We start from the raw sequence: 12,500 nt of genomic DNA on the forward strand, positions 1-12,500 counted from the left end.
CACAAAAGGAAACACTTGACACAATACAGAGGGGCTGTAACACACACACTCGCTGCAGCGCTGAGCCTCGGAAAACTGCAGAAAGAGGAAGAAACGAGGTAACATATCTGAGTTTATCTGAAAAGATTAAATTCACATATTCTAACTAATCTGAGTGAAATCCAATGATTTCACTCAGATTAATAAATAAAATAAAACAGACAAGCAATGTTACATTTTTCATTCAAAGAAAATCTAAAAAGCTAATTTTAATTTTGGCACAAACAAAAAACAAAGATGAGGCTTCAGTCTGGATTCATCTGTTTGAGCTGAAAGACTTTTTTAATCCTACATTTAAATGATTTTTCTGAGAAAATCAAAAAACATTAAGCTGATAAAGTGTTGATAAACCTGATCACTGAGAGGTGAGACCTTTGTCACGGCTTCAGACGCTCCAATAATGAAGTCAAACATGGGGAATAAGCGATCGCATTCATCAGCGCGAGCACGCCAGGATCGGTCGCCTGCGGTTGATGAATGGACTCGGACCCTAACCGAGTTTGTCTTCATGTAGATCAGATCATAAAAGCACATTTAAATAAAAGCTCACAGTGGAAACAGGAGTGCGTCTCTGCTGACCTCTGCTCCCACATTTACAGCCTCGCTTTAAATCAACTCTTTTCCCTCTTCAGCGTCGGCCCGCTCTTTATTCTCCAGCTTAAAGAAAAGAGAAACTCGATGTTTATTTCATTTAAAGGATCATTTTCTGTCTCTAATGTAATTACAATACACGAGCTCCTAAATTACTGAACGTCCATATTAACAGTTCGTCCGCAGGATGATGAAGAAGCAAAAATTAAATTAAAAACAAAGTTATTTTTAATCAAAAACTAAAAACCATCAGCTGATGTGGACGTGAAGCAGCGGGGTGTTTACGTCCATCCCCCTTTGTTTCTCGTCACCCTGCGAGCGGGTCGGGGATGTGGCCCCCCCACCCCCACCCCACCCAGCCAGCCCATACTCGGCAGCTCATTTGTTCATTGTTCACTTTGTTAAATTTGAACCTGCAGGCTGATCAATTATTATTAAATATAATTATTTATTCTCGCCGATCGTTTATTGGTCGATCAGTTGCTGAAATTTTTATTTACGTTTACAATTTTCGTCACTCACATTCATCCTGGAGAAAGATCACCTCCTCTCCTCTTCCCTTTCTGCTCCTCTTCATCATATTTTCACTTTGAATTTCCTGGAAATAATTTCATTCTCCTCCTTGTGTTTTTCCTCTTCTTCTTCGTTTGTGCAGATGGGTTTTGTCTCCTCCTCCTCCTCTTCTCTTTTCCTTCCTCTGCTTGTCGGTCCACCCCTCGGAGCCTCGGAGGCCTTCGCCCCTGAAGACTGGAGTGCCTGTGAAAAACCTGCCTCGCTTCTTGTCTGACAGTCAGATCCTCTCAGAGGAAGTTTCTGACCAAGGTGATGAAAATCAGCCGAGAGACAAAAGCGAAGGAAGCATCAGACAACTGAAGATTGTTCTCAGTGAACCACAGGACGCAGGAACGCACCGTGACGGCTGATTGGACATTTACTGATGGAGATGATCGATTGAGATGATTAGGATTCAGAGATAATTGGATTTCTGAAGCAGTCGCCTCTGAGACGGGAAAAACAAGCCCAAACCTATTCGTGTCCAGGTCACAGCGCTCTCTGGCGATTGAGCACGAGACTATTTAAGCTCAGGGGTTTTAACACCTGTGCCGGCTTCACGTTACCCCGGTTTCAGCGAGCGAACACCTCCGGTACCGCCGGCGCTTAGATTGGTCCCTCTGAGCAAGCAGGAAGTGGTCACAAACTTGAGTCACAGGAGACACTTGCTGTGTTAGAAACATGAGGATGGGACCTGGTCCTGAAGCGGAACCAGAACTAGACCCTGGTGACTGCTGCTCAGGTTCTGGATCAGGGTCAGGAATAGTTCCACCTTGACCTCCTGGATGAGAGTCTGAACTCGGTCGGGTCTTTCAGCCTCCGTCTGGCCTGAGCTGCTACCACAGAGACCATCAGGGACCCGCTGACCTGGCTCAGGGTCTGATAACAGACCCAGGACCACAAGGACTGGATCTCTGAGCGGATTTTCACCACAGGCACACGAAGTGATGGGATGAACAGGAACCAGTTCAGACTGAGAGAGAGAGCGAGCGAGAGCATGGGGCGATCAAGACCTCTCTCTCTGGCTCTGGTTGGTTGGCACCTCCTCCCCCTCCTCCCCCTCCTCCCTCTCTTCATCTTGCTCTTGCACACCCGCGCACACACATCGTCTCTCACCTCTCCTGTCCTTATAAGGCCAGGCCCCACCCCCGCCGTGATGTCGTCAGCAGCAAGGAGGAAGACCCGTGGGGTTTTTGGGTTTTGCCGTCCAGTCCTGTGGGGCCGCAGGGCTGAGAGTTTCTCCTCCGCTCCTCACCCCTCCATCCCAGCCCACCTCCTCTCTCCTCCTCTCTTTGGGGAAAAGAAAAAAGACACTTTGCTTGATTCGCCGTCCGGACCCGGCTGTTCTCCCCCTCGTTTTCTCGTCCTCTGAGGATTTTATTTCTCTTTTCCCGTTTCCTCCTCCGGCCTTTTTTTCTGTCACTGATGATCAAGAATAAAAAAAAAAACCTTCTTAAAAACTTTAAAAAATTTCTGCCCTGAAAAGTTGAATTAAATCTGCAAATCAGACGAAAAGTTCAGCAGAATTTTAAACTCCTTGTTTTTCTTCGTCCTCGCCGCCTCGTTTTAGACCTCGACGTGCGGGTGAAGAAAATGTCGCCCGTCCAGAAGCCTCGCTCCGTCCTGTAGATCACATTTTTTCTGCTGGACTTTTTCTGCTTCTTCTTCTTCTTGTTTTTGCGGCTGAGCTGCAGCAGCGACGCTCGCAGCATCCGGGCCCCTGAGATGTTTGGGATCCAGGACAACCTGCCCCGCGGGGCCACGGCCAACATGAAGGAGGAGCCGCTGGCCGTTCGCTCCTGGATGCACTCGGCCGGTGTGGTGGACGCCAACACGGCTGCTCAGAGGTAAACTGCCCGCCACCCCGCAGGGACTCCGGGAGCTGTAGTCCCAACGGACCCACAGCAGTTTTATTTCACTCGAAAGAAAAATAATTTGCAGCTCAAAGAAAAGATTTTAATTTTAAATCTTCAGCAGAAAAAACACTAATTATTATTTTGCTGGAGGGGAAAAAATAGATTATTTAGATGTTTCTGAAGGTCAGACAGATTGAAAATAAGATTTTAAAATGTTTCTGAAGTTTAGGAAAATTCCTGCAGCTCACAGACAAACAGGGAGAATGTTTTTGTAAATGTGAGTTATTTAAAGTGAATAAAAACAGCGAGGAAACACTTATCAAAAATCATCCAAATAATTCTATTTGATCTTTAAATTTTCAGAGTTTGACTCAAAGACTTCTCCTTGTGTTTGTTTCCCAAAGTGAAACGTTTGTCTGAGCCGAGGAGCAGCTCGTTTTATTTTTCCTCAGACTGACTTCGTGTTTCTCTGGATGGCGTCGAAGGTTTGGGGTTAAAGCGCTGCGTGTAATAAACGAGGCACGGGTCGGCAGCGGTCTGAGCTCGCCCTGCAGCTGAGCGTCACAGTTTATCATCGTTAGCAGCTTCAGCCGTCGGATCTGTTTCTGCATTAGAACGATGGAAAATACCACAAAGTTTTTTCAGGATGAGCCACAAAAATCATTTCACTCTGAGAAAATAAACATTAATGTTCAAAAATAGAACAAAAAGAATTAAATCCACCTGAACATCTGCAGGAAATTCATTTAAATAATTTTAAAAATGAAACAAAAACTATTAGAAATATTTTTAAATTCTCAGCACAAACTCTTTTCTCTTGTTAGATTTCCTGACACGATGATTTTAGTTCATGATGACATAAACTACAAATTCAAGTTTATTCTCATCAAAAACATTTCTAACATTTTGTGACCTTAAAGATTTCACATTAAAAGCACGACTTGTTTCTATGAAAGCATGTTTGTCTCTGCGCCGCCGTCCGGGTTTAACACTGGGAGATATTCCGATGATGTTCGCGGTCGAGGTCAAAGCTGCAGTTTGACTTCTTCGCATGAATATTAATAAATCGAGCATGTGATTCACAGTTTGTGTGAACCTGATTTTCTCTCTTTAACATGTTGAAGCTGCGTCCATGTGACCGTTTAAAGTTGTGCAGCATGTTTGGTGAATGATGAAGATTTTTATCCTCACGTTTATGAATAAATTGGATCGTGCAGGTTTTCCTGCAGCGAAATCCTCCGTTTAATTTTAACAGAAACGTTTCAGCTGATTTATTATGATTAAACTCATGAAATGTGAATTTTTCTTTTTTAGTGCAGAGTTTGTTTTTCCTCAGTCACCTTCTCGCCGTGAAACAAGGAAAAGCTTCTGGATATTTTCACCCGTGAGAAGCTTTTTAAAGTCGACTCAAACGTGTTTATTTAAATTAAACACAAATTTTACTACAGCTCTAATAACGCGCTGCTGTATTATTACTGCAGTATAATGTGTAATTGGTCAGACTGAAGTGTGTCTGTGCTGAGGCTGAGCGCGTGTTCATCGTCCAGACTTTGATACGGTGAATGTGTGATGTGTTTCTCGGCCTGACGACCGCGTGAAGCTGCGATTAATCACGTCCGACCTGCGTTTTTCTTCAGCGAGTCCTAATCTGAGCTCTGACCTTGTTCATCTTCAGGAAGTTTTCCTGGATTTAAAGCACTTTGTGCATTTTACTGTAATACGCTGTTTTTCAGCACATGAGCCAGACGTGAAATATTTTACTGTGACAGAGAAACGCTGAATAAACTGTCATCCTGCTGAAATAACAGCGCAGGAAGCTCTGTGACGACTGCAACAATAAACCTGACCTCGTCCTCCTGCATCTTTTATATTTCTGTCCATCTCTTTGCTTTTCAGCGGGGTGGGGTTAGCTCGCGCTCACTTTGAGAAGCAGCCGCCGTCCAACCTGAGGAAGTCCAATTTCTTCCACTTCGTGCTGGCTCTGTACGACCGCCAGGGTCAGCCCGTCGAGATCGAACGCACCACCTACGTCGATTTTGTGGAAAAGGAGAAGGTGAGACTCAGAGGGATGCGGGGAGGAGCTGGGACATAAAACAAACACACCGCAATCACCGAAATCAAAGACGCTCTCATTCTTATGACAGAGAACAGAGATGGAATCTGAACTTTAGAGACTCAGTCGCATCCCGACAGGAAGGAGACCCTCTGCCAGGCGCCGTAACGCTGCGACTGCCATTCAGGCTGAACTCAAGCACAGTGACACAGTAGTGCTGATTTTATCAGCGTCGCACACGTGGCTTTTATTTGAACCTCACTTCATATTTTTTACATTTAAATAAAAATGCAGATTTATCTGGACAGCTGAGACCGTCAGCTCCGCATCCCGAGCTCAGGCTTCGTTCATCAAACTGATACCGCAGCTCCAGCAGCGTAACATGTCCACAGCGGTATAATAGACAACAGCACCTGTGACAGGTGTGCTTGGCAGTAGTGTGCACAGTAAACACAATAAAATGCAGTTTGCGTCATTTTAATGCAGCAGTTTTTCCCTCTGACAGTCGCGTCTGTGCCGAAGGTTGATTCATGTTTATCAGCCCAACAGCTTCGGCTCAGTGCAGACAGACCAGTGTGAATGTGATTCACCAAGCAGGGAAAATGAAGCCCCAAACAGAGCTGAGAGGTGTGTTTAGTTTCACGGCCGATTTCCAAAAGTTTGCATGTTTTCTAAACGCAGGAGCTGACGCTTCATTTAGAATAATCAGTTTAAATATTCCCCTCTGATTATGCAGCAGGCTCAGCCACCTCACACGTGTGCGCTTGTGTAAAGGTTGAAATAGTTACACACCAGCGCGCTCTAATGCACTAAAACATGCAGAACTTCTGCTTGGTCACATCAGGTGGTGAAACCAAACGCACCCACGCCTCAGTTTGTTTCCTGACTTTGTTTCAGGAGCCGACGGGCGAGAAAACCAACAACGGGATCCACTACAAGCTGCAGCTGCTCTACAGTAACGGTGGGTGCGCTTGTTTTAATGAGCAGCACAGCCCCGTCTCTGCTCGCTCACGCTAACCCCGACTGTTGGTTTGTGTGCAGGGGTGAGGACGGAGCAGGACCTGTACGTCCGCCTCATCGACTCCATGACCAAACAGGTGAGATGACTGATCATCAGCATGTGCACCGAGAGGGGAAGGATCAATAACAGCAACGGCAGCGACGATTGTTTCGTCTGATCAATGAACCTCAAAAATCAGACGTTTCACAATAAGAGCGTCTTTTTCTTCCTGCTGCAGTCCGAGGTGTCGGACAGAGTTTCAGGCCGACTTCTTTCAGACAGACATCTCCTCCTCCTCCTCCTCCTCCTCTTTCTTTTCCCCTTCCTCCTCTTCCTCCTCCTCCTCCTCCTCCTCCTCCTCCTCTTTCTTTTCCCCCTCCTCCTCTTCCTCCTCCTCCTCCTCCTCTTTCTTTCCCCCCTCCTCCTCTTCCTCCTCCTCCTCTTTCTTTTCCCCCTCCTCCTCTTCCTCCTCCTCCTCCTCTTTCTTTTCCCCCTCCTCCTCTTCCTCCTCCTCCTCCTCTTTCTTTTCCCCCTCCTCCTCTTCCTCCTCCTCCTCCTCTTTCTTTTCCCCCTCCTCCTCTTCCTCCTCCTCCTCCTCTTCCTCGTCCTCCTCCTCCTCTTTCTCTTCCGCTTCCTCCTCCTATTTCTTTTCCTCCTCCTCCTCCTTCTCTTCCTCTTCCTCCTCCTCGTCCTCCTTCTCGTCCTCCTCCTCTTCCTCCTCCTCATCGTCGTCCTCGTCCTCCTTGTCCTCGTCCTCCTCCTCTTCTTCCCCCTCCTCCTCCTCCTCTTCTTCCCCCTCCTCCTCCTCGTCCTCGTCCTCCTCCTCTTCTTCCCCCTCCTCCTCCTCCTCTTCTTCCCCCTCGTCCTCCTCCTCTTCTTCCCCCTCCTCCTCCTCCTCCTCGTCCTCGTCCTCCTCCTCTTCTTCCCCCTCCTCCTCCTCCTCCTCGTCCTCGTCCTCCTCCTCTTCTTCCCCCTCCTCCTCCTCCTCCTCCTCGTCCTCATCCTCCTCCTCTTCTTCCCCCTCCTCCTCCTTCTCTTCCCCCTCCTCCTCCTCCTCCTCCTTCTCGTCCTCCTCTTCCTCCTCCTCCTCCTCCTCCTCCTCGATATATTTCAGGATTTTCTCAAACAGGAAGCTGAGCCACTGAAGTCAAACAGACCCTTTGATCACAGAGTTTGTTGCTCGCGTTTGTTCGACGGTTCCAAGTTCAAACTCGCGCCTGAGAATCGGCGCCCTGATGGCGCTCGGTCTGCCGCTGTGTTGAGTTTATTAGAGATTGAACGTCGTGTCGCAGCTTGTTTGCATTTGTCTCTGAGTGTCAATAAATCAGCTGTTAAAGACTCGTGCTAGCACGCCACTTCCAGAATAAACATGTGATCGGAGAGAGTGAGGAGCCGCTGCCATCTGCCGCCTTCACGTCTGAGCAGTTTCCTCATCGTCTGAAACGATGGCGGGAATGTGGCGAGCACGTGTCTGTCAGCTCTGTGTGGTCCCGCTCGCCTGCTGCTTTCCGATCAGGCTCATCCTGACTGGTTGGAAAAGATGGACACTGTTACGTCCCCTGTCGGTTTCTGTGGTACCGTGTAAAGCCAGGCTCATAGCTGAGGCCAGACGGGGGGCCGTACTCCATCAGCACCGAGGATTTGTGGTCTGTAGGAGGCGCTGATGGGCGTGGTCCCTGTGTGATAGAGAAGCGCTCCATCAGCAGCCGGGTCACTCAGTTTTGTCTCTAATGAAAAGCAGCAGCAGCGTTTGAACCCTACGACTCATTCAATTAGCGCGCTTTAACGAGCTCGCCGTCAGCCGGCGCTCGCCGTGACAGAGAGGCGTTTCATGCGTTTGGTTCCAGCTGTTTCATGTGAATATCTGCAGGCTGCAGCTGTAATGAAACATTCAGAGGATCAAATGTTTGTGTCCCGCTCACTCTCACTCAGGCTAATCGCTAATAATGAGCTCTAATTGAGACGAATGAAACCGGCTTTAATGGAGCTGTTTCTGCTGCAGGCCAGTGGGCGGGGCCATGATGAAGCGCAACAGGCGATCTTCACTTTACCTGTTTGTGTGTGTGCAGGCAATCATCTATGAAGGCCAGGACAAAAACCCCGAGATGTGCCGAGTTCTGCTGACGCACGAGATCATGTGCAGGTAAGGCCGCAAAACACCGACCAGATCTGAGTAGTTCTTCTTCTCTGCTTCAAATAAAAGTCTCGATGTTTGAGAGCAGTATCCTCACGTCCACGGTGACTCGTGCCCTGATGGAGCCTGTTCCCTGCATACAGAGTGGGCGTGTGCAGGTGTCTCACCTGAGCTGTCTGAAAGAAATACGAGGCTCTGCAGTGACTGACGGGTCTGCTTTCATTTTTGTCTCTCTGTGTGCGTGTCAGCCGCTGCTGCGATAAGAAGAGCTGTGGAAACAGGAACGAGACGCCGTCAGACCCCGTCATCATCGACAGGTAACAGATACGAAGCATCACGCACTCACATACACCTGTCAGACTGTTTGTGTGCTCGCAAACAAACATGCAGCAGATGCAACAAAGACAAACAGACACCGATGACACGCGGCGCATTCCTGTCAGCCTTGTCGCGTACGTTTAAAGGTTGTCTTCTGCCCGAGCGGCAGATTCTCGATCAGTCGCCAGAGAGCACCAGCCGAGTCACAGACACAGGAGGAGCTGCAGGTTGAGTAGCGCCCCCTGCGTGAAGGTTTTTAGCAGGATGTGATGAAAGACGTCAGCTGATCTGCTGCGTTCAGGTGACTCTGTTGATCCACCTGCTGGTTTCGTATCTGGATGAAGAGGCAGTTTGGTGCCACACACAGTGAGAAACAGCAGACTGGTTGGGTTTGTTTATTGGTCAGTTACCTTTGCCAGGCTCGGGTTAGCATACCTGTAGTGACATCACAGCAGCACAGTATGAATGAAGCTTGTTGTGTCACACAGTAAGGTTCATGCTGGCGTTCCTCAGGGTTTCGTCCAATCATGTTTCCATGTGGCAGATGGCCCCGCCCCTCCCTGAGCCTGGTTCTGCTGGAGGTTCCTTCTTGTTAAAAGGGAGTTTTTCCTTCCCACTGTCGCCAAAGTGCTTGCTCATTGTTGTTGGGGCTTTACCTTACAGTGTAAAGTGACTGTTGGTGCCACATCAATAAAAGTGAAGTGAGCTGTGACACGAACGTGCTGATTATGTGCGGTGGGAGCGTGATTCACGCTGAGTAGCTCTGTGAATTTAAGGGCTAATGAAAGGTGAACATTAAATGCAGCTCGGCTTTAAATCATTCAAACAGGATGACGTGTAGAGCTACTGGGCTGATGTGGTTGAGCCTGCGCCTCCTCTTCATCCTCCTCTCAGATTCCTCCCCCTCCCCTCCTTCCTGGCCTCCCATGAGGAATCATACGCTATGCTCTTCTCTTTTCACCTCCCCCTCCTCTTCCTCCTTCTCCTCAGCTCTTGTCCTCCTCCTGAGTATTAATCTCAATCCTCCCTCCCCCTCTCCCCTGTGGACGGAGGAGGGGGGAGTATGGATGGATGGAGGGATGGATGTGACTGCAGCAGCTCTTTGAAAAGAGAAGTGGAGATTTTTACAGCAGCTCTTTTTTCTCCCTCTGCCAGCTGAAATGCATGATGGGAAGGTCTCCTGTGTTTTTGGCGGCGTCCAGTGAACAGGAAACATGTCAGGGTCAGACTGCAGAGAGAGCACAAACACTGCGATTCGTTCGCTCTCACTTCAAGAAAACTAACACAACAGCATTTCATTTCTTCTCCTTCACTCCAGAACCCACCGCTGGTTTCTGTCAGCATGTCGACCTGAACTGAATTAAAAGCTGAACGCAGCTTTAAAGATAAGCGTTAATTTACAAGGCGCATAAACAGTGCACAAAAGTGCAAGAAAGGAGCATCAAAAATGAACTGTGAGGAGGCAGAAAAGAGAAATGCACCAAAAAACCGACAGGTGAACAGAGTGAGCGCAGGGTGGGCCGTCACAAAGGAAAGGAAGACAAAGACAGGAAGTAAAGCCAGCAGACACGCAGTCGGAAGATGCAGGATGCAGCCACGGGTTTAAAGTCTTTGAACACGCACAGATTTTTGGCTCATTAAAGGTTAGACAATGTACTTGAATAAATTAATCTCTTCCTTTCATTTCCAGCTTCCATTTTTAAGCAAACGTTTAAAATATATATAAAAAATATCTTAAATGTGGATCATACTGCTTTTAGTTTATTAGGACTCTGCATACAGGACAGAAGCTGGAAAACAACAATAATAACAATAAAACATATGCAGGAATTTTACAGCTGCTTCGTTTAACATGTTCTTTCCGCCAACTGTAACTCCTTCTTCACTCGTACGTGTGCGCACAGAAATGCTGTATAAAATAAAGATGATTTAAAACAACTATCCGGTTGTTAATTGATGACATGACGAATCCTACTTCCGGGTCTAAAGTAGTCTGCGTTTAATATGGCTTTTGTGTTGTTAACATGTTTAATGTTTTGTATTGTCTTCTATTTGATCTTAAAAAGCTCCTAAAACAGTCAGTGATCCCTGTTGACCTCCCTCGGCTTTTATTACCGCTAATCATTTATTTAAGCTCAGTTTTTAAAACCTTAGGATGTAACTACAGCCCAGCCCATGCAGCAGTATATGAATGACTAACCTCGTATTGTGGATGGATTATCTCAGTTGTTCTCCTGGCTGAAGTTTGGTCCTTTTACAGCATCCTGCCATGCGATTACATTTGTTCCTGACCACCGAGAACACTCACGTTAACTTTTATCGAGTGGAAAAAAAGTTAGCTTGTTTATATTATGCTAACATAGCTGTGTCGCTAGTGGTCACATCATTATATACCAGCTAGCCCAACTTCAGTAACCCTACAAACGTCACTGCTGTTTAGTTTTCTGTCTTCATTTATGCTGGAAGTGATAACAGAGCTGTACGTTTTAATTTGTTTCCAAAACCCCGCAGTCAGGACATGCTATATTGTATTTAGATAGAAGCTAGCGAGCTAACTCCCTGCTAACTTCTAACTCCGTTAAATGTCATAAATTCCGTTTTCATGGATGCCTGGATGTTAAACTCAATTGTTACACCTGGTAGAGCAGAACGCTGATCATTTTATTAAAGATGAAAGACTTTAGACAGTTTTTCAACTCTCAGTAATGCCACAGTGATCGTTTGATATATGGACCTGCAGCGGAGTTTAGGTCCAGACACGGCTAGTGACGTCAGACTGAACGACCGGATAAAACAGAAAAACACTCTTCACTGTGACGTGTCAATAAATGAGAACTTGTTATTAAATGTGTCTCATTTTCAGTAAACGAGACAATGACGTGAGTCAGTTTTTTATTGCTGCCGGTGAACGCAGCCATCGGTGCAGGATACCTGTCAGTGTCACGTTTAGCCATTAGCTCTCAGAGGTGCGAACAGCGCAGCATCATCTGCAAACATGACGACTGTCTGACAGGATGCAGAGCTGCAGCTTCCTTCTGCTTTCTGCATGCAGCGATTCACATTTTTACTTCTGCGATCATCACTTAGTTTTGGACCTCTGAGTCAAGTCCAATAATCCAGACCTGGATGACGGAGAACCTGCACAGACATTTCCCCTCCCAGATGTTTTTGCTTCATCCTCTGAAGGCGTAGTTTCAGACCAGTGACCTGATTTCTGCCTACTGTTCCTCCGTCGAGCATCCTGTGGCGTTCCCGTCGGTAAACCATTACTCTGTGCAGGTTATTTCCCCTCACGGCCTCCAAAGGGGCCCAGCCCACAGGCTGAACCTCGTCTGGCTCTTTGTTCTGAGTGAAGAGCTTTGGAGGGTCATCGATGATGGGACGATCCCCCTCTGAGCGCTGACTGTGAGAACATTTTAATGCGATGATCTTCAGTCACGTTCACATCTTTAAAAAGCTCGCCGTCGATCTGTCTGCCTGTTTGTAGCTGCTGATGATGGTGGTGATGGAACTAGCTCTCATCTTTACACGCTCTCGCTCTGAATACCTGATGTGAGAAATTTTTTGGGGGGGTACAATCTCCTGTCTGTGAGGGTCTCTGGTGTCTGCAGCGTGGGATTATGGGAGGACGATGGGCTGTCAATCATTTAGCGGGCGTAGGTGTGATTTCCCTCTCATGCTGCAGGTTGGTTTTGGATGGAATCTCATTACTGGCCGTGTTTCAGGGTGACTGACAGCAGAATAATGTTTGGGCCCCCAGAGGGCTGCGGCCGGCTAAATGTTAAATGTATGAATGCATGGGAGTCAATGGAGAGATGAAGTGTAGCTGAATATTTTATTCTTCCTGGGAAACAGTCACGAAGTGGAGAGTGTGACCCTGAACACACCATCTGCTGCTGTTTCACTGCCGAACACGCCGTTCACAGAAAGCGCAAATATGGCTGACTGGCAGAGTCA

The 12,500-nt window shown here is 47.3% G+C and overlaps 1 protein-coding gene across 4 annotated transcripts in view; it reads left to right on the forward strand.

Moving 5' to 3' along the window:
* Positions 1–12,500, forward strand: part of ebf3a (EBF transcription factor 3a) — a 64,820-nt gene that overhangs the window by 1,665 nt on the left and 50,655 nt on the right. For all 4 annotated transcript variants that reach the window (XM_086304593.1, XM_086304595.1, XM_086304594.1 and 1 more), the window contains exons 2-7: positions 1,286–3,029; positions 4,935–5,091; positions 5,989–6,052; positions 6,133–6,188; positions 8,161–8,234; positions 8,474–8,542. In XM_086304593.1, coding sequence (XP_086160719.1) covers positions 2,908–3,029; positions 4,935–5,091; positions 5,989–6,052; positions 6,133–6,188; positions 8,161–8,234; positions 8,474–8,542 — 542 coding nt within the window. In that variant the 5' untranslated portion in view covers positions 1,286–2,907. The remainder of the gene's footprint in view (positions 1–1,285; positions 3,030–4,934; positions 5,092–5,988; positions 6,053–6,132; positions 6,189–8,160; positions 8,235–8,473; positions 8,543–12,500) is intronic.

The sequence above is a fragment of the Aulonocara sp. 'chitande type north' Nkhata Bay genome, linkage group LG8 (genome assembly GCF_057382095.1).
Source record: "Aulonocara sp. 'chitande type north' Nkhata Bay isolate Kocher_YH1m ecotype deep benthic linkage group LG8, A_spYH_male_GT1.1, whole genome shotgun sequence".
Taxonomy (NCBI): Eukaryota; Metazoa; Chordata; class Actinopteri; order Cichliformes; family Cichlidae; genus Aulonocara; species Aulonocara sp. 'chitande type north' Nkhata Bay.